The sequence below is a fragment of the Haliotis cracherodii genome, unplaced genomic scaffold (genome assembly GCF_022045235.1).
Source record: "Haliotis cracherodii isolate W230 unplaced genomic scaffold, xgHalCrac1.p SCAF_1, whole genome shotgun sequence".
Lineage (NCBI taxonomy): Eukaryota > Metazoa > Mollusca > Gastropoda > Lepetellida > Haliotidae > Haliotis > Haliotis cracherodii.
Window position 1 is genome coordinate 18,106,938 of NW_027266264.1, and position 23,229 is coordinate 18,130,166.

General features: G+C 42.0%; 1 protein-coding gene across 1 annotated transcript in view; it reads right to left on the reverse strand.

Moving 5' to 3' along the window:
- Positions 1–120: 120 nt before the first annotated feature.
- Positions 121–23,229, reverse strand: part of LOC139473874 (uncharacterized) — a 39,054-nt gene continuing 15,945 nt past the window's right edge. Inside the window, exons 6-13 of the mRNA XM_071256662.1 lie at positions 22,395–22,475; positions 19,087–19,168; positions 17,568–17,644; positions 16,771–16,908; positions 16,063–16,197; positions 13,944–14,089; positions 13,058–13,217; positions 121–4,894 (exon numbers count right to left, since the gene is read on the reverse strand). Coding sequence (XP_071112763.1) covers positions 4,811–4,894; positions 13,058–13,217; positions 13,944–14,089; positions 16,063–16,197; positions 16,771–16,908; positions 17,568–17,644; positions 19,087–19,168; positions 22,395–22,475 — 903 coding nt within the window. The 3' untranslated portion in view covers positions 121–4,810. The remainder of the gene's footprint in view (positions 4,895–13,057; positions 13,218–13,943; positions 14,090–16,062; positions 16,198–16,770; positions 16,909–17,567; positions 17,645–19,086; positions 19,169–22,394; positions 22,476–23,229) is intronic.

Here is a 23,229-nt window from a genome sequence, read left to right on the forward strand (position 1 = left end):
TATAAAGGAATATGTCATCTTGAATGCCATCACTCTGATAGTGTTATAGATGGTCGTACAGGTACCGTATTCGACCCAATAAGCGCCCATGTCCCAATAAGCGCCCCCCCCTTTCCCGGATGCCCAAGTAAGATTTAATCACCTGTTTTTTACATACGGTCAAGAATCTTTTGTAGTCCGTTAATGAGGAGATGTTCACCAGTAAAACGTAAGTAACAGTTTATCTCTAGCCCCCCAGCAACAGAAAAATATCGATAGGCTTACTGATGAATTTACGCCAATTTGACTCTGAATTGGTCCCAATAAGTGCCCACCCCTTCTGTTTTTATTTTAAGCGCCCTGGGCGCTTATTGGGTCGAATACGGTATATCCTTATCGGTAAAGCTGAAAACACAAGACTTGTATCAACAGTAAAACATAATGAACGTGTATCAACAATGGAATCACTGCCATGTAGAATTTGGAACACACACAATGACAGAGACAATAAATGTCACTATTTGTTTTGATTTTAAATATAGTGATCAAGCAAGAACCTCATTCTGGAAATGAACCACAAAAGACTTAAAGGGAAAAATCTTGGAAAATTGCTGTCAATAACATGTCTGGTGAAAGAGGTGTATTCCCCCTTCTCTACTGTAATTCCATTATTGGTTTATATCATCCCTGACTAGCCCTCATGTTTTGCTAGCATAATGAGTCCCCTTGTCTACCAGCAACTATAATAGCAAACATATATTCTATCTTTACAATATAAACAGTTAATGCAGGCATATTTCCCTTGATAATTACATTAACAGAGGATTTATGGAGAATTAAATCAAGACTTTTCTTCTACCTTAGATACCTCAGCAGAAAAGATAAGGTATTTTGCAATACATTCTCAGTTAAGACAATACAATCTGCAGTAAAGCTAATACTTTGTCTGGCAGGGTGACATACGGTTAGTATCACATAGCACTGGATATAACCACACTATGAAATCAGCTTGTGGCTTGCTTGTTCAAGATGGATTTCCTGATGTGGTATACAATGTATATGTTCTAATGCCCAAACTGAAGTTGATGATATGTCACATGATCTTAATGTTTGAATGAATGACAGATGTGTACGGATGACACCTTAGTTAATAGTGCAACACATTGGCCGTTGAACACTATTCTATACTTCTCAAAAGAAGTTTAGGATCACCCTATTCTTTCATATTGGTCATGTTAAACTGTCATGGCATGAGAGATTAACTATTGTAATATGAAAGAATCAGGTGATCCTTAACTTCTTTTGAGTAGTATATTTAGGGATATCTGGAGATGTAACAAGTCAGGGAAATGTCAAGCCAAATTGACATTTTCAACATGGCTGACAATAGCAGCCATGTTTAAAATTGAACTAAAATTGTGTATACACAACATTTCAGCTTCATAAAGCAAGAAGTTTTAGAGGAACTCTCTTGTATGTGCAACTACTTATATGTCTGACTGTGTTTATCAGTTTGACACAGGATGCACACATCCGCTCTCTGACGGTCCTGAAGCCACATTATCTACTCTTGATGTAATTTATGTTGGAGTGCCCTGTTCTCTTATCACATTTTGTATGAGCACATTGTCTACTTACTTATTCAATGGGCACATTGTCTACTCACTTATTCAATGGGCACATTGTCTATTCACTTATTCAATGGGCACATTGTCTATTCACTTATTCAATGGGCACATTGTCTACTCACTTATTCAATGAGCACATTGTCTACTCCTTTATTCAGTGGACACATTGTCATCTCACTTATTCAATGGGCACATTGTCTACTCATTTATCCAATGGGCACATTGTCTACTCACTTATCCAATGGACACATTGTCTACTCACTTATTCAGTGGGCACATTGTCTTCTCACTTATTCAATGGGCACATTGTCTTCTCACTTATTCAATGGGCATATTGTCTACTCACTTATTCAACGGGCATATTGTCTACTCACTTATTTCAATGGGCACATTGTCTACTCACTTATTCAATGGGCATATTGTCTACTCACTTATTCAATGGGCATATTGTCTACTCACTTATTTCAATGGGCATATTGTCTACTCACTTATTCAATGGGCACATTGTCTACTCACTTATTCAATGGGCACGTTACGTTCACACCTTTTTCACTGGCACTAGTTTGAAGGATTGCATAGGATAAACTATTGTGATAAATAGTCTTGAGCATTCTGTATGGTCATAATTTCGGGGGCATGGGAATAAAAATATTTGTCAAAGCCATTGTGTCCATTGTGATGATTATGATCAATCATAGCTTTCGGCCATGTGAGGCGTGCCAATTTACAGGCAATTTGTCAGAGGGGTATCAAAGTACTACCAGACTAGATCTAGACTACCAGTTGTCAGACTTTCATTTTTGTGGAAGCCTTGGTGGCTGAGTGGGTTAGATTGCTGACTTTGTGTGCTGGCGATTTGGTGTCTCTATCTGGCAGGGACTCAACCTCAAAAAGTACGAGAATCTGTACTTTAATAAGAAAGTGTTATCCCAAATATATACATGATCAGTCCTGTATGACTTTGTCAGGTCACTGGACAGGTCTGGCCTTGTCACGTCACACTGGACAGGTCTGGCTCTGTCACGTCACACTGGAAAGGTCTGGTTTTGTCACGTCACACTGTACAGATCTGGCCTTGTCACGTCACACTGGACAGGTCTGGCTTTGTCACGTCACACTGGACAGGTCTGGCCATGTCACGTCACACGGTACAGGTCTGGCTTTGTCACGTCACACTGGACAGATCTGGCTTTGTCACGTCACACTAGACAGGTCTGGCCTTGTCACGTCACACTGGACAGTGGGTACAAATGGGCTCATACGTACAGTGTCAGCTACACAGTCAAATCCCTGAGCATAGCATGTCCAGTCACGCCGGGCAAATGATTCTCTTCCGCCCTGTGTCAGGTCTGGGGCATACTGGAGAGATTGTATTGGGCACTAGGGCTATGTCAGGTCTGGGGCATACTGGAGAGATTGTATTGGGCACTAGGGCTATGTCAGGTCTGGGGCATACAGGAGAGATTGTATTGGGCACTAGGGCTATGTCGGGTCTGGGGCATACAGGAGAGATTGTATTGGGCACTAGTGCTATGTCAGGTCTGGGGCATACTGGAGAGATTGTATTGGGCACTAGGGCTATGTCAGGTCTGGGGCATACTGGAGAGACTGTATTGGGCACTAGGGCTATGTCAGGTCTGGGGCATACAGGAGAGATTGTATTGGGCACTAGTGCTATGTCAGGTCTGGGGCATACAGGAGAGATTGTATTGGGCACTAGGGCTATGTCAGGTCTGGGGCATACAGGAGAGATTGTATTGGGCACTAGGGCTGTGTCAGGTCTGGGGCATACTGGAGAGATTGTATTGGGCACTAGGGCTATGTCAGGTCTGGGGCATACAGGAGAGATTGTATTGGGCACTAGGGCTATGTCAGGTCTGGGGCATACAGGAGAGATTGTATTGGGCACTAGGGCTATGTCAGGTCTGGGGCATACAGGAGAGATTGTATTGGACACTAGGGCTATGTCAGGTCTGGGGCATACAGGAGAGATTGTATTGGGCACTAGGGCTATGTCAGGTCTGGGGCATACTGGAGAGATTGCATTGGGCACTAGGGCTATGTCAGGTCTGGGGCATCAGGAGAAATTGTATTGGGCACTAGGGCTATGTCAGGTCTGGGGCATACAGGAGAGATTGTATTGGGCACTAGGGCTATGTCAGGTCTGGGGCATACAGGAGAGATTGTATTGGGCACTAGGGCTATGTCAGGTCTGGAGCATACAGGAGAGATTGTATTGGGCACTAGGGCTATGTCAGGTCTGGGGCATACAGGAGAGATTGTATTGGGCACCAGGGCTATGTCAGGTCTGGGGCATACAGGAGAGATTGTATTGGGCACTAGGGGTGGGACAGGTAACTCAGGCACTCGGGTTGGTGGGTACTGAGAAGGACTCGGGTACCCACAGGACCGTGATACATTGTTAATGACAAAAATTACCGGGAATTCTATGGTTATAGTACAAGTCACTAATGATCGCATTTCCTTCTGAATATGCATCCATACTTTCTGACCTTTATACGAGCACAGTCCTAGATAACATCTCTCTAGGAACACCATTCAGAATCCAAATGAATGACGTTTCACTGGGGGCACATTCACACCCTTTTAGAGGCACATTCAAAGCCATGAATGATGTTTCCCAGGCATATGTTCACAGCCCTAAATGATGATTTCCTTGGTGCACATTCACAGTGCCAGTTAACATATCCCCCTGGCCATACATGCACAGTCGTAAATGATGTTTTGCCCAGAAACATGCACAGTTGTAAATGAATATCAGCCGAATATCCTTTGGCACTCAATCACAGTTTCCCTTGGCATACATTAAGAGTTCTAATGCTGTTTCCCTGGGCACACATCAACAGTCCTAATGACGTTTTCCTTGGTACACATTCACAGTTCTAATGACGTTTCCCTGAGCACACATTCACAGTCCTAATGACGTTTCCCTGGGCACAAATTCACAGTCCTGATGATGTTTCCCTGGGCACACATTCACAGTCCTAATCAAGTTTCCCTGGGCACAAATTCACAGTCCTGACGATGTTTCCCTGTGCACACATTCACAGTCCTGATGACATTTCCCTGGGCACATATTTGTAGTCCTGATGACATTTCCCTGGGCACACATTCACAGTCCTAATAAAGTTTCCCTGGGCACATATACACAGTCCTAAAGACACTTGTGTAGGGTCACAATCTTAGGGCACACTGTGTAAGGTCATTGATGATGAGGCTGTAGAAATGGCAGGGCTGCTCAGCACTGAAGCGTACTCATTCAGAGCCTGAAACAGAACAAATGTATACTGCATTGGTGAAGATTCTTTGAATAAAGTTGTTTTTATGTCAGCAGTGTTGCAGCTGTGTTACATTTCCGAATTTGTCACCTCAGTGTCCAAAATAATATCTGAAGCAATTCCCAAATTTGACTTGTACCATTTGTTCACATTTTTTCAGATGAACAATTGACTTGCCCTTGCATGTTGGTGATGGGTGCCACCATCTGGGACAGGATACTCTCACCTTTTCATGAACATCATCTATTTGCCAGTGATTTATAGACATGTGACATAGTCAGAATCATGCAATGGACTGTGCTTTTAGAAGAGATTTCTTATGATTAAGGAAATTCTTTTTGTTGAATGTTTGCAATAGCCCAAGAACATACTATACTTTTGATATAGTTTGTTTCCTTGTGCAGTTGTATTTATTATTTTTTTATTTAATAAATGATATGACCTTGCACATGCACAGCTACACTGTGCTACAAGAGCTACACTACAGCAAGAGCTACACTGTGCTACAAGAGCTACACTACTGCAAGAGCTACACTGTGCTACAAGAGCTACACTACTGCAAGAGCTACACTGTGCTACAAGAGCTACACTACTGCAAGAGCTACACTGTGCTACAAGAGCTACACTACTGCAAGAGCTACACTGTGCTACAAGAGCTACACTGTGCTACAAGAGCTACACTACTGCAAGAGCTACACTGTGCTACAAGAGCTACACTACTGCAAGAGCTACACTGTGCTACAAGAGCTACACTGTGCTACAAGAGCTACATAGGTGACCGTCTCTGTGGTCTAGTGGATGGAGCTTCTGCCCAGAGAGCGGAATGTCAGATGTTCGATCCTCGGATACTTCATTCCAAAAGATATTAAAAGATGTACCTCTTATTACCCTGCCTGGTGCTTGGCATTAAGGGGCTAAAACAAGGACTGGCCGGCTCAGAGTCAGTATTCTGTGTCTGAGTGGGGTATTCATGTTAAACTGCATTTGGTCAAACTGGGTATGTGGACTAACTGGGTATCCTGATTGTCAAGGTATTACTGTACTTATTTCCACACAGCCTTAGTAGAATCATGTTGTAAACATTAATACACAGCTTGAGAGAATCTACTGTCCAATCTCCTATAGAGGGACTTCATGTACAGAGGCACAAACATCAAATGGTCCAGATTTGTACTTCTCCAGCTCCAGCTCTGGCGGTACACAAACAACACGTCACACAGCACTTGGTACCCTGCCATGTTGTGACAACACGTCACACGCCACTTGCTACACTGCCATGTTGTGAAACAACAACACGTTACACAGCACTTGCTACACTGCCGTGTTGTGAAACAACAACACGTCACACAGCACTTGCTACACTGCCATGTTGTGAAACAACAACACGTCACACGCCACTTGGTACTCTGCCATGTTGTGAAACAACAACACGGCACACGGCACTTGCTACACTGCCATGTTGTGAAACAACAACACGTCACACGGCACTTGGTACTCTGCCATGTTGTGAAACAACAACACGTCACACAGCACTTGCTACACTGCCGTGTTGTGAAACAACAACACGTCACACAGCACTTGCTACACTGCCGTGTTGTGAAACAACAACACGACACACAGCACTTGCTACACTGCCGTGTTGTGAAACAACAACACGTCACACGCCACTTGCTACACTGCCATGTTGTGAAACAACAACACGTCACACGCCACTTGCTACACTGCCATGTTGTGAAACAACAACACGACACACAGCACTTGGTACACTGCCATGTTGTGAAACAACAACACGGCACACGGCACTTGGTACTCTGCCATGTTGTGAAACAACAACACGTCACACGGCACTTGCTACACTGCCATGTTGTGACAACACGACACACAGCACTTGCTACACTGCCATGTTGTGAAACAACAACACGTCACACGCCACTTGGTACACTGCCATGTTGTGAAACAACAACACGTCACACAGCACTTGCTACACTGCCATGTTGTGAAACAACAACACGTCACACAGCACTTGGTACACTGCCATGTTGTGAAACAACAACACGTCACACAGCACTTGGTACACTGCCATGTTGTGAAACAACAACACGTCACACGCCACTTGCTACACTGCCATGTTGTGAAACAACAACACGTCACACGCCACTTGTTACACTGCCATGTTGTGAAACAACAACACGTCACACGGCACTTGGTACACTGCCATGTTGTGACAACACGTCACACGGCACTTGCTACACTGCCATGTTGTGAAACAACAACACGTCACACGGCACTTGCTACACTGCCATGTTGTGACAACACGTCACACGGCACTTGCTACACTGCCATGTTGTGAAACAACAACACGTCACACGCCACTTGGTACACTGCCATGTTGTGAAACAACAACACGTCACACGCCACTTGCTACACTGCCATGTTGTGAAACAACAACACGTCACACGGCACTTGGTACACTGCCATGTTGTGGAACAACAACACTTAAACTTGTTCATGAACATCCCATTCATCATGCTCAGCACTTTGTATTCATGGATACACTGTTTCTTTCATGCTGATTGGCTGAAGGGGTAGTCACGTGATCTGATATTTGGAGTTCACACACCTGTGAACGGACAAAAAAAGTTCACACGGTGTGAACAATTTTTTGTGAAATTGATCCTGTGAACTTTTGCCGGAACTGCTTTCCGAGGCTTCCCCGAATTCTCGATCTGTGTTTATGATCAACTCGTTTTTATATTTTCTTTTTAATCCCTGCATTTATCAGCAATATAATTAATTTAGTATTTTTGCCTGGTCTTGTAACATTTCATCTGACTTATAAATAAATCAGTGCTTTGGTTCGCAAGCTCAGAGCGTCACACAGTTTAACCAGCACTTTTAAATCGTTCACACTTCAATGAACCCATCCGAACTGAAGTTCAGTTCTTAAATAAACCTATACTGTATTTTGAGCATTGATCAGCTGTGAGCGGCCAGCCACTAAGTGATTGTTTGTACAAGTACCACACAATTCCTGTCTATTCCAATGAACAATTTTTCAATGTAGCTAGTCATCTGGAACTGATTGTCAGCCGACTGTAATTTTCAGGAGTTGAAAACAGGAAAGTGTGCATAGGAAATGAAATGAAACAAATTGTGCAGTAAAGATTTAACCATTCATATAATAATTATGTCTGTTGTGAAAAACTATCCAACAAAACGTTTAGTATTTTTACTTCTAGCGGACATTGTTATGAGAGCTAACGGTAGAATAATTATTTTGAACATCTGGTTGGTTTACAGATCTACACATACCACACAATTATTTCAAGGTACACTCCTTCGTAAGGTAAAATCAACAGGATGTTCATTGGAGTGGAATGACTGCTTCCATCACTATTACTAAGCACACTTGCAATATGACAGGTGTTTGTATGATTATGCATATGTATTATTGTTAACAATATACAGGGCACACAGATATTACTGCACAACATATTGACTGGAAACATATTTAAATATACCAAAAGTACTTCGCACTTGAGAACAATACGTTTATTGTCCATGGAGGATAATTTTGTTGGATTGATGAGAATGTGATGGAAATTAGAATTTGCCATCACAGAAAGAACAACATTGCAATTCTGACAATTACAGCCTGTTGTTTTATTGATATTCAAAACATGGAGAGATGTTGTCTTTAACCACTGAAATATGTCCTTGTACTATCCTGTATGCTATCTTGATTATCTCTGTTTTTCTAACAAGTACCATCTTTTAGCATCTTTTGGCATGACACAAACGGGAATCGAACTGCCAACTCTCCGCTCTCCAGACAGAAACCCTATCCACTTCACTAGTAACCTTCCAAGGAGAGCATACGGTGGCGAGGTGAAATGGGGTTTAACATTGCATCCAAAATTTTTGCACTTATATAGCAACGTGCATGCATGTGTGTGTGTGTGGCTGCTTGTACTGGTCCAAACTGACACCGATTTATAGTGCTACCTCACTTAGATACAATGCCAGAGTTTAACATGAATACCCCACTCAGAATCCGTATACTGACTCTGAGCCGACCAGACCTTGTTTTAGCCCCTTAATACCGAGTGCCAGACAGGGTAACATCAAGTACCATCTTTAAACATATATGGGTATGGCACGGCCGGGGATCGAACCCTGGACCTTCCACTCTCCGGGCTGACACTCTACCAGTAGACCACGAAGGCGGTCAGAAGTGAGATCAATTCACACAGATTAGTTTGTGTTTAAAATGAACTCCTGGATGCCTGACTTTCTTAATTCATTTTCACACTTTTTTAGATATGTTTTTTATTTCAAATAAAAGAAATGTAATACAAATTAACACTGAATAGTTTAAATAAAGATATATGAGATGAGATAATTTTCAATATGATTGTATTGAAAGCACCAATTAATTCTAGGTAACAAATAATAAATATGATTGAAATAATTCTGAAATTGAACCCAATTAAAGTAAATAAGTGATATTTGGAATTATATAATTCAAATAAAAACAACACAGAAAGTAGGATAGATATGGTAAGGCCATGTGGAAACTACCCACTAACTTTCTGCTGTGCAGATGCTTGCCTATTGCTCCAGGGTATTAATGAGTATACTGCCCTTGAGTTACACACACACTCTGTCAGCAAGTGTAGTATGTCACTCTCCTGTCAGATATAGCTTATAACACCACACAGTCTTACATCATAGGTAGAAATAAATCTTTCTTATGACACAAGTTGGAATTGTGATGTGACAAAGACATTTTTAACAATGAAATTACAGGTAAAATAAGGTGAATCATGTTGGAATGGAAAAACATATTGGTGTTGTCTGAAGTAACAATAAAGTATTGTACTTTTGTGATCATTGGGCTGGGACGGGTAACTCGGGTACCTGGATCGGATGGGTCCTGAGTAAGGACCCGGGTACCCACAGAACTACCCGGACCCATAGTTAGTCACGTGATATATATTGTTTGATGACAAAAATTATCTTAAACTCTATGGTTACGCTATAAGTCTCTAATATCCCATTTCTTTCTGACAATGCACCCTTTCCTTCTGACTTTTATATATTTGAATAAAGATAAAACTTCATGCATTAAACTTCAGTGTATGCATGAGCGGATCGTGTTACACGTGTATCTAAATACATTTTGCCAGGGCTACGGTCAAACTTTTCCAAAATTGGACAGTTTGTACCTATCTCATAAAATCTACAGCGGGTACCCAGGTAGGGGCCGGTAATAGGGAGGTGGGTACCCGGGTAGTAAATTTGGACCCGTCCTAGCCCTAGTGATCACTGTGTATCTTGTTCAATCTCATTAAAATCAGATCTTAGTTCTCGCTACCGCTTAACAAAGATCTTAGGACATCCCATTACGGGTCACATCAGACCGACCTTTCGCAAACTTTTACCGACCAATGGAATGACTGAGAAGAAGTCGACATTAGCCAATCAGAAGGCAGCTTTCTCGTGCTTTACGGCACTAATTTCAAATTGGCGACTACGCTTCGAAACATATTTTGACAAATACTCAATTAAAAAGTTGAAACCTGAACAAAAGAATATTCTGGAATGACTAACAGATTGTCTAGATTGTATGGATTCAGTCGTTTAGCCTGTAACTGTCGTCTGGAATACCCCGTGTTGAGGTTTTCGACGTCACATGAAATGAAATCACATTCCGACTGACACTTTCATGATCTAGTAAGCGACACTCTGATTGGTTGGATGAAAGGTCGTTCTCACGGGACCCCTAATTGGATGTCCTCAGATCTTTGTTTAGCGGTAGCGAGAACTAAGATCTGATTTTAATGAGATTGGTCGGAAATGAAACAAAAGTGGATGTTTCTTGATGCAATGATGTCTTTTGTCTACTTGGCACAGACACACACTGCACGCGGGATCAGAAGTAATTATTGCAAAAAAGTGTTACTCTGCATTTAGGCTCACGAAAAACCACTGTATGGGACGTCTTGTAGATTACGGAAAGGATAATAGTGGCGAATGAATCGGTCGTTAAGCCTGTATTTATCATTTGGAATACCCCGTGTTAAAGTTTTCGAGGTTGCGTGATTAGAAATCACATTCCAACTGTCACTTTCATCATCTGGTAAGCGACGCTCTGATTGGTTGGATGAAAGGTCGTTCTGACGTGACCCCTAATGGGATGTCCTCAAATCTTTGTTTTTGCGGTAGTGAGAACAAAGATCTGATTTTAATGAGATTGTATCTTGTTTAAAGTGTTGACATGACTCGGTGTATTATTGATACAGTATTGCCCCTGATGCTATCATCATCGTCCTTGACCTTTAAAAGTTCAAACGTGGTTATGGTTCTTACTAAAGTACTCATGGAAATGGAAAAAAATGTTTTGCTGGATACAACTGTATACTAATCGACACAAAGCATTATGTAGACGTAAATACGAAATAACAAAACAACTGGAAAAGTACTAGTCTGGATTTGCTAGTTTTATCTCAGTGCTCAATACAAAATGTACTTTACAGGAGGTAATTTGTAGGAAATTTCAACATTCAAAAATAAAGTCCAAATTGACAAGGCAGAAACAGGCTTGAGGCATTATGCAAATTAGCCTGGAAAAACGTTATCAAAACAACAATAAAATAACAGCTATGTTTATGTACATAATAATAATGACATGTAAGTTGTTGTTTGAGAAAGGAATATGTTACCTTTACATTCTGATATTTTGACGATGATTCACTATCCCACAATGCCACTCACAAATCACAAACCACTGACAAATCATATGCACATGGGTTTCAAGCACCTGTTTTCACCTGTCGTCAAGGTGTCATAGGTCATGGACATTCACCTTGATCTACTAACACCTGGTTATGCTCAGTTTCACAATAGTCTGTTTTGTTCATATTATTACACACTTTTACGAGTAAAAAGACATAAAAACGAAAAAACAGTTTTATTTTCATTTCCCTCATTTTTATAGTCCCTCTCACAGGTTATCACTCAAGTATCGAGATAAAGATTAACAGCCGATTGTGTTTTCATATCGTAAATATAATATATTCGGAATAAAAATTGTTTTATGCCAGTCTTCGGCACACATGGGTAATAATAAACTGCCGGGCAAAAGAAATATACACCCATATTTGCTGGTGGCTTAAAATGAAACACACAAGAAATGGTTATTCGATGATGATGTATGTTATACGGGTATCACATTTGTGTTTCGGACCTGAAATTTGCGGTGTTTCACGTCACACATTGGAAGACCTCTGTCAAAACATTTAGGGAATGTTATGAAGTGGTAATAGGCTTTTGCAAGTAGGCTTCACATTGACATAGAGCTGAGTAAAAGTAGTCCTGGCAGATGACCCCATTTGCATATTTATTGGATTGTGATACCAAGTGAATTGGATTGGTTTAGAGCACTCTGGCACTATTGTTTTAGTTTTTTCAGTTGTGTTGTCAAGGCAACAAGATGAGCTTAACTGCAAATGACAGTAGCATTCATTTACAAATTCTGAAGCATACTACATAAATTGTTTGATACATGTATCTATTCTTTGTGAAAAAATGTATGCATGTCAGGCAAGTGCTGAACTATTGCATTTTGTGTATTAGGATATATTTGATTGTATTTGTTATCAGAACAGAAATATCAGATAAATCAAATTGACATGTTTCAATTTATTAGTTTCAATTATTCCAACATCAAAATTGGATTACATGTATTTGAAAGGCATTGCTTAGAAGTTGACGGATGACAATTTAGACACAATTTTACGGATAACAACTTCTTAAATACTGTAAAAAGCGACGTTTCGGTATAGATCCTTATACTGTTGTCAAGCAAGACTGAATGAGGGACTTAGTACAGAATATATATAGTAGGTGGAGGATTAAAAGTAGAGGATTAACATTAACAACAATTGCATATGTGAGTGAGATAACAAGGGTTTGACAACGAGGGGATAATCTATATTGGACTTGCAGTGGATATAAATTGTGTCCAGTGTTATTCTTTATACGTGTAGGATGCAGTATTTGCGTGCAGAAAAGCCCTGGTGTCATCATGTTTCAGTGATTGCACACCTATTCAGGGAGAACATGTTCCCCTGTGTTGCTGCTACTTACGTTATATATCAACGTATACTGCTCCTTGGTCTGAACTGATCCAGCACGCTCCTTCCGTAGCCGGAACACGGTGTGGAGGATATCAACAATACGCCTGTTCTCGTATTGACGCATGCAGAGGTCCGTCCCGATGAATGTTCCTGTTCTTCCTGTTCCTGGGCTGATGGAGAACAACAGACATGCTCTAACTATGATACGCAACATTTGGAACTTGATCCTACGGCACCCAGAAAACAATCATGGTGGGCCCACCTGCTTTCTTCCATCACTTTTTACAGTGGTGTGTGAAGAGGCAGTAAAATCTCTATAGCAAGGGAGCCCTTCTGAAGCTGATTTGGTTGCAGACTTTACAACTGATGCTGCATGAACTCACCCAGGGGGTATCAGACTTACAGTGAGTGAGTGAGTGAGTATGGTTTTACGCCGCTTTTAGCAATATTCCAGCAATATCACGGCAAGGGACACCAGAAATGGGCTTCACACAATGTACCCATGTCGGGAATCGAACCCGGGTATTCGGCGTGATGAGCGAACGCTTTAACCACTAGGCTACCCGACCGCCCAGACTTAGAGTGGAGGGTGGGGTGGGGTGGGGTGGGGTTTTACTGTGTGCCAGTTAAGAAAACCATTACAAACTCTTGGACTAAGCAGTTGTTTTCAGATTCAATGGATAAGACTGTTAAACTTTGGTCCTGGATTTAACAGAGAAAGAAAGTTTATTTCCAAAAGAAGGGGTATAATAAGTACTGTGTTTTTGCCTGGGCCTTCATACTTGATAAAATGTGTAAACATTTTGGAAACATGATAAAAGTTTAATTTGTAAATGTGCAAATATTGTCCTAGTGTTTCATGTGTTGACGACTGTATGATGGGTTGCCATGGTTACCTGCAGTGCACTATAAGCGGTGCCCCACTGTCCTCGTAGAAGACCCTGGTGTCCAGAATGAACTTGACCAGGGATATAGGCTCCGGGCCGCCATGTTGCGGCCAGGCAGTGTACCAGCAGTGCTTCACTTCTCGTACCAGATTGTTCTGTCAACACATTTAAAAAATCATCTACCTACGTCTTAATTCCAGTTAATGTGACATATACATTAGAGTGTGCATATATGTGGGGGTTTTTTGTTCGCAAAACTAGGGTACAAATTCTGAATTCTAAGTTTGATTTTACAGAATGATGATGACCTGTTTAAGTAAACTACCTATCTTACATTGTCATCTCCGGTCCCCAAATGTGCAGATGCTTCATAAATGAAATATCAATTGTCCTGTATTCAGACAGGACCCAGATGTTCCTTCCTGGCTGTTTATTTTTATGTCTGATTGAAGTATTCAGACGTTTAACCCATGCTTGCCGTAAAAGGCGACTATGCTTGTCGTAAGAGTTGGCTAATGGGATCGGGTGGTCAGGCTTGGTTGATGCATGTCTTCGTATCCCAATTGCGTGGATCGATGCTCATGATGTCAATCACTGGATTGTCTGATCAAGACTCGATTATTTTCAGACTGCCATCTTAAAGCTGGAATATTGCTGAGTGGAGCGTTGAACAACTATCAAAGAAAGAAACAGACTTCTTAAACTGAAGTAATGTGTAGTCTTTCATAATGACCCATCCTTGAAACGTTACACACACACCAGGCCCTTGAAATGTTGACCACAGTATCAGGGCTGCCAATGTGTTGAAGTAACAGTGTCATTAGTGTCAGTATTTCTTATCAGCAATTTTAGTGTCATTTTGATATTCTCTTATCTTCTTGATCAGATCTAGATTGTAATGTGTGCGCTAGGGCTGGGACGGGTAACTCGGGTACCCGGGTCGGGTGGGTACTCAGTAGGACCTGGGTCCCCACAGGACTACCCAGACCCGTAGTTAGTCACGTGATACACTGTTTAATGACAAAAACTATCTAGAACTCTATGGTTACACTACAAGTCACAAATGTTCGCATTTCTTTCTGAATATGCACCCATTCCTTCTGACTTTTCAAATCTTTGACTAAAAATATAACTTGAGTCAACTTCAGTGAATGCATGACCAGATTGTTTAATACATGTATGTTAATACGTTTTTCTAGTGCTATGGTAAAAAATGCCCAATCGGACATTTTGTACCTATCTCTTGAGACCTACAGTGGGTACCTGGGAAGGGTAATTGTGGGGTGTAAATTCGGATAGTAAATTCGGACTCGTCCCAGCCCGTGTGTGTGCTGCTGAATCCCTAACTGACTTCAAACACACAGCACAGAGACATCTAATTATTGCTAACGACCATCATTCTAGGGCAGGGACAGGTAACGCTAGTATTCGGCTCGGCTGGGTCCTGAGTAGGACCCGGGTACCCACAGGACAACTGGACCCGTGGTTAGTCAAAATGAGTGCAGCAGGGTGGCCACTGTACCAACAGGCAATAACATACAACATACCTGGTATACGTGTTAGAGGAGAATAGATACATTGGTGCACCGATGCATCGTGAGTTTTCATGAGACGATACGATACACGATGCACTTTTTTCTGTTTCGATACAAGACGATACACTTGCTAAAATACATTACTGCTTGTTTAATGACTCCCCAGTGTTTTTGTCGGTCAAAAATCACAAAATGTGTTGTAATTAAGTTCACTTATCAAAAGAACTGCAATGAACATGTGTCTGCAGCCTGCTCTGAAATAATTATAGTCAAGACGTTTCCACACAATTTGACGTAAATATGCATATCGCAATATCTATTGTATCGTGACCTTTGTATCGTGATATGTATCGTATCGTGACCTTGCTGTATAGTTTCACCCCTAGTAAGTATGATGATTATGCTTGTTATGAGTGGGTTTCCTTAGCGGAGTCAACCTTAGCGACTGAAGTGGAGAAAATCAGACATGGATGTCTGAGCATTGATTGTTCTGACCAGACATGCAGTGAATAGTATTTGCATCGTTTCCTAAACTTCCTTCAGTAAAACCCTATGTTTTCTCCCGAAGGAATGTTATCCCTGCCTGTTCTCACCTCAATATCCTTGAGTTCCAGTATGGAGATGATGTATTCCTGGTGCACATCTTTCTTCTTCAGGAGAATCATGAAGTCCCCGTACCTCTGTAGCGAGTCTCCCAGACAGTCCGGCAGGTAGTGGGCACACTTGGGCTGCAACAATGACACTCAATAAACATTTCTACAGAACACACTGGCTAACTTTGACAAACCCCTTTACCATCAACCCGCGAAGATCCGGGGTAGAATAGGTCTTCAGCAACCCATGCTTGCCGTAAAAGGCGACTATGCTTGTTGTAAAAGGCGACAAACGGGATCGGGTGGTCAGGCTCGCTGACTTGGTTGATGCATGTCATTGTATCCCAATTGCGTGGATCAATGCTTATGTTGTCAATCACAGGATTGTCTTGTCCAGACTCAATTATTTACAGACCGCTGTCATATAGCTGGAATATTGCTGAGTGCGACGTTAAACAACAAACAAAAACAAAAAAACAAAATCATCTTCTTTGAGCATGCTTGTTGTGAGAAAACATGCTGTACAGTATCAATAAATGGAAAGATGCTCTGAGGATTTAAATCATTTAGAAACATAAAGAAAATCTGGACACAATGAACTAAATTTGAGATTAACATCTCATTCATGGGGATATTTATTATAAAGCCACTGTTCCATTCACACAGAGGGTACTCTGTGGCTGCAGTTCCATAGAGCAAACAACTCACATGACCATTTTCCTCCATTGCAGTCAGCATGATGATGACGCGCGACTGTTGTTCCCAGACCATGCGCCAGAAGTCGGCCACCGTCGAGTCCAGTGGTGCCTGTGTTGCAACATACGCTCGCTTGTCATCATTGTAACCCTAGTTGGAAGAAAACCGTGAGAGTTGATGTCAATGTCGTAAGTAAGTCATGATAACTTTTAAAATATAGGCATTGATTTAACTAGTTCCTGAATATATGTCTCAACTGAACGGTTTTGACTTAGAATTATTTCACAATATTTGCTTTTGAAATTGCATTTTGAAAATGTTTAGCTGTAATTAACAAATACAGTAAACTATGGATATAACGAACTCAAAGGGACCACTAATTTTAGTTTGTTATAACCGTAGTTCGTTATAAGCATATATACAGCATAATTACAGCAAATAGTCGGGACAAAAAAGTAAGTTCTCTATATCCGTCAGTTCGTTACAAGCGTGTTCGTTATAAATGTAGTTTACTGTACATTAAAAGATGAGGAAGGTTGTTGACAAGTATGAATTGGGATGTGAATTATATTGTATTATAATATTATATATATTCATGTGTAAAGAATTAGGAATACAACCAACAAGTGCTTTCATGGGATTTACAATAGACAGTTATAACTCGGCTGAGAATTTGAGTTGGTGAGCAAGTGGTCGATAATGTGAGCACAAACAACTTCATTGGTCATGTTGCATTATTGTGTCTACTATATTACTGTTTAAAGATTCTATTTCAGTCGCTTCTGATGTCAGCAAAATGTCATATTTACCGTTACAAAATTAGCATTGATATAATCTGAAGCAGCTTGGCTGCGTCTTCTCTTCAGTTTCACCCTGGTTTCAGGAACTGAAACAAACATGTATGACATTGAAAGTATTGTTTGGATTTGATTACTGACGTATTATTTTCATGATTGTTTTGAAATAGGAATTATGTAAATTAATAAATGTTTTGGGGTAACTACAGGAGGTATTTCAACATATGACATGTTCTTTAAGATTACCAGGTACACCTAAAGTATCATTCCTCTTTATCATGTGTTGTGGGTGAAAAACAGCTCTAAGATGATCATAACTCCCATACTTGAACATAGTCTTACGATAGTCTTAGCGCTAGGATCGCTTTGTGCAAGTGGGCTTCTGTTTTTATTCTTGCTGGGGAATTCCCAGGGGTTTCCCTAGGAATGTGTAAATAGTCTGACAGTGTTTACATCATTTCAAGAATTCAGAAGAACGTATAGACATCGAAATGTGTTATTCATATACTTATGAACTTCAATTTTGTTGTCATGTGACGATCTTTGTCTAGTGACCTGTATCATGTGTCTAGTGACCTGTATCATGTGTCTAGTGACCTGTATCATGTGTCAAGTGACCTGGTGTCTAGTGACCTGTATCATGTGTCTAGTGACCTGTATCATGTGTCTAGTGACCTGTATCATGTGACCTGTGTCATGTGTCTAGTGACCTGGTGTCTAGTGACCTGTATCATGTGTCTAGTGACCTGGTGTCTTGTGACCTGTATCATGTGTCTTGTGACCTGTATCATGTGTCTAGTGACCTGGTGTCTAGTGACCTGTATCATGTGACTAGTGACCTGTATCATGTGTCTAGTGACCTGGTGTCTTGTGACCTGTATCATGTGTCTAGTGACCTGTATCATGTGTCTTGTGACATGTATCATGTGACCTGTATCATGTGTCTAGTGACCTGTATCATGTGTCTAGTGACCTGTATCATGTGTCTAGTGACCTGGTGTCTTGTGACCTGTATCATGTGTCTAGTGACCTGTATCATGTGTCTAGTGACCTGTATCATGTGTCAAGTGACCTGTATCATGTGTCTAGTGACCTGTATCATGTGTCTAGTGACCTGTATCATGTGTCAAGTGACCTGGTGTCTAGTGACCTGTAACATGTGTCTAGTGACCTGTATCATGTGTCTAGTGACCTGTATCATGTGTCTAGTGACCTGGTGTCTAGTGACCTGTATCATGTGTCTAGTGACCTGTATCATGTGACCTGTATCATTTGTCTAGTGACCTGGTGTCTAGTGACCTGTATCATTTGTCTAGTGACCTGGTGTCTAGTGACCTGTATCATGTGTCTAGTGACCTGGTGTTTAGTGACCTGTATCATGTGTCTTGTGACCTGTAACATGTGTCTAGTGACCTGTAACATATGCTTGGAACAGTCTCCCACTCAGTGTCTTGTTGCAACGGAGCTGTGCATCTGCAACTATGGCCACGGTCAGCAAACATGTTCTCAACTACCCTGAATAGCCACTTACTTGGAATGACATTAGCATATCTATTTTTATCCTCTGCACCCACAGGAACTGTAGATAGGCGTGGGGTCAGGTTGGGGACAAACTGCAGACAAAAACAGACAATATGTACGTTGTTGTTTTACACCTCGAACACCTCTGGGAATTATGGTAGAAGAAGCTTTAAGTTAGGTGACAGCAGCCATCATTGAAAGTTTGAAGTGAGTGAGTGAGTGAGTTTGGTTTACGCCGCTTTTAGCAATATTCCAGCAATATCATGGCGGGGGACACCAGAAATGGGCTTCACACATTGTACCCATGTGGGGAATCGAACCTGGGTCTTCAGTGTGCAAGCGAACGCTTTAACCACATGGCTACCCGACCTTTTTGAAAGAAAAGTCAAGGAGGAGATGTAGATTAGGATATAATATAGAAACAAAATAATAATGTGTATTTTTATGATGGTTCAAAACCACACCCTAAAGTATTCTATAAGCGCTACATTATTACACTGGCCGATGGGTCTGTTACTTTACAGTGTGCACTGTGATTGTTTTCTCCCTGGGAATTATACAAGCCAAGCTGCCTTGGATGAGCAGCATGGTATTTTGAACAAAATCACTTTCCTGCTGTTCAGTGTCATGCAGGATTGAAGCCCAAGAAACTCTTCAGAGTCAAGCTCCTGAAAACATCACCTATCCACCTAATCTCCAGGGCAACATTGCTTAGCTTAGCTGATTTGTGACCTGTAACTGTACATGGGTCCGTGTCCCCCGCTCCCTATGCTTGACCTATGCTTGACCTATGCTTGACCTATGTAAGCTGTTATATCTTAAATTTATTCAAGTCCAATGTATGGAAAAAACTAATTCCAAATGAAGACATTTACTGCTGTATGCTGTGACAACAAGGTGCTGTATTCAGCAGCGCTATGCTGGCAGTGTGTCTGATGTAACTGATCACCGGTCCAATATGTAAGTAATACCAGTTCCTGACTGGAATATTTACTTCTTGGTGTTGTGATAAATTGGTGAATCAGTTGTGTGGTCCACCATACTCAGCAAGTAGTTGTGAAACTCACAATGCTTCACAAAGCATAGTCCCGGTCAGATCCAGAAGGGGTGCAAGCCCAGCTTTGAGTTACCTGACATGTCTACCTGTGTCTAGATACCGAGGAGGTGCTGGGGGTACAAACCCTTCTTTCAGTTACCTGATGTGTCTACCTGTGTCTAGATACCGAGGAGGTGCTGGGGGTGCGAACCCTCCTTTCAGTCACCTGACATGTCTACCTGTGTCTAGATACCGAGGAGGTGCTGGGGGTACGAACCCTCCTTTGTGTCACCTGATGTGTCTACCTGTGTCTAGATACCGAGGAGGTGCTGGGGGTACAAACCCTCCTTTCAGTCACCTGACATGTCTACCTGTGTCTAGATACCGAGGAGGTGCTGGGGGTACGAACCCTCCTTTCAGTCACCTGATGTGTCTACCTGTGTCTAGATACCGAGGAGGTGCTGGGGGTACAAACCCTCCTTTCAGTCACCTGACATGTCTACCTGTGTCTAGATACCGAGGAGGTGCTAGGGGTACGAACCCTCCTTTGTGTCACCTGATGTGTCTACCTGTGTCTAGATACCGAGGAGGTGCTGGGGGTACGAACCCTCCTTTCAGTCACCTGACATGTCTACCTGTGTCTAGATACCGAGGAGGTGCTGGGGGTACAAACCCTCCTTTCAGTCACCTGATGTGTCTACCTGTGTCTAGATCCCGAGGAGGTGCTGGGGGTACGAACCCTCCTTTCAGTCACCTGACATGTCTACCTGTGTCTAGATATCAAAGAGGTGCTGGGGGTACGAACCCTCCTTTCAGTCACCTGATGTGTCTACCTGTGTCTAGATACCGAGGAGGTGCTGGGGGTACGAACCCTCCTTTCAGTCACCTGACATGTCTACCTGTGTCTAGATACCGAGGAGGTGCTGGGGGTACAAACCCTCCTTTCAGTCACCTGATGTGTCTACCTGTGTCTAGATACCGAGGAGGTGCTGGGGGTACGAACCCTCCTTTCAGTCACCTGACATGTCTACCTGTGTCTAGATACCGAGGAGGTGCTGGGGGTACAAACCCTCCTTTCAGTCACCTGATGTGTCTACCTGTGTCTAGATATCAAAGAGGTGCTGGGGGTACGAACCCTCCTTTCAGTCACCTGATGTGTCTACCTGTGTCTAGATACCGAGGAGGTGCTGGGGGTACGAACCCTCCTTTCAGTCACCTGACATGTCTACCTGTGTCTAGATACCGAGGAGGTGCTGGGGGTACAAACCCTCCTTTCAGTCACCTGATGTGTCTACCTGTGTCTAGATACCGAGGAGGTGCTGGGGGTACGAACCCTCCTTTCAGTCACCTGATGTGTCTACCTGTGTCTAGATACCGAGGAAGTGCTGGGGGTACAAACCCTCCTTTCAGTCACCTGACATGTCTACCTGTGTCTAGATACCGAGGAGGTGCTGGGGGTATGAACCCTCCTTTCAGTCACCTGACATGTCTACCTGTGTCTAGATACCGAGGAGGTGCTGGGGGTACAAACCCTCCTTTCAGCCACCTGATGTGTCTACCTGTGTCTAGAAACCGAGGAGGTGCTGGGGGTACAAACCCTCCTTTCAGCCACCTGACATGTCTACCTGTGTCTAGATACCGAGGAGGTGCTGGGGGTATGAACCCTCCTTTCAGTCACCTGACATGTCTACCTGTGTCTAGAAACCGAGGAGGTGCTGGGGGTACAAACCCTCCTTTCAGCCACCTGATGTGTCTTCCTGTGTCTAGAAACCGAGGAGGTGCTGGGGGTACAAACCCTCCTTTCAGTTACCTGATGTGTCTACCTGTGTCTAGATACCGAGGAGGTGCTGGGGGTACAAACCCTCCTTTCAGCCACCTGATGTGTCTTCCTGTGTCTAGAAACCGAGGAGGTGCTGGGGGTACAAACCCTCCTTTCAGCCACCTGATGTGTCTTCCTGTGTCTAGAAACCGAGGAGGTGCTGGGGGTACAAACCCTCCTTTCAGTTACCTGATGTGTCTACCTGTGTCTAGATACCGAGGAGGTGCTGGGGGTACAAACCCTCCTTTCAGTCACCTGACATGTCTACCTGTGTCTAGATACCGAGGAGGTGCTTGGGATACGAACCCTCCTATCTTTCACTGTGGGTTAACAATCAGTTTGGCCACCAGTAGTTCAGCATGAGGGTACCTGACCATCACAGACCACAGGCACATTCAGAATAGGACACCTTTTTTTATCTTGGGAGTTAATAAGATATGTGAATCTTCAATATCTCAAGTACCTGGAATTCCTCTTTCAGCACTTCAGGCTCCAGACATCTATTTGCAAGGCCAGCAAAGTTCACTGGGAATGAAGGCTCTGCCTGAAACATGGAAAATATTGATATCAATGCATCTACTGAATCATGGAAAATATTGACATCAATACATCAACTGAAACAGAAAATATTGATATCATTATGTCTACTGAAACAGAAAATATTGATATCAATGCATCTACTGAAACAGAAGATATTGATATCAATACATCTACTGAAACAGAAGATATTGACGTCAAAACAGCAACTGCAACAGAAAATATTGATATCAATACACCTACTGAAACAGAAAATATTGATATCAATACACCTACTGAAACAGAAGATATTGATATCAATACATCTACTGAAACAGAAAATATTGATATCAATATGTCTACTGAAACAGAAAATATTGATATCAATGCATCTACTGAAACAGAAATTCAGTTAAGAAAAGAATAAGCTTTGTATGTATAACTTGTACCTATCTGACAAAATCTACCTATGTGCTGGCAAAATATGCACCCTTTATCACTTACCATCTCTGAGAAGATGAGATATTTTTAGTAATAGTGTCATAATAGGTTCGCAGTAAAATTTTGGGCGAGGACACCATAACAAATTAATTATGCCGAAAAGTTTACACTATCTGGTATCCATATCACACACGTCATGTCAAAATGAGACTTGACACTTAACAACCGTTGACTTTAAGGGTCAAAGGGAGACTACTCTTCAAACCTTAGAGGTCAAACCGTGTTGATAATTTTAACTATCGTATTCAACGTAATAAGTGCCCAGGGCGCTCTCAAAATTA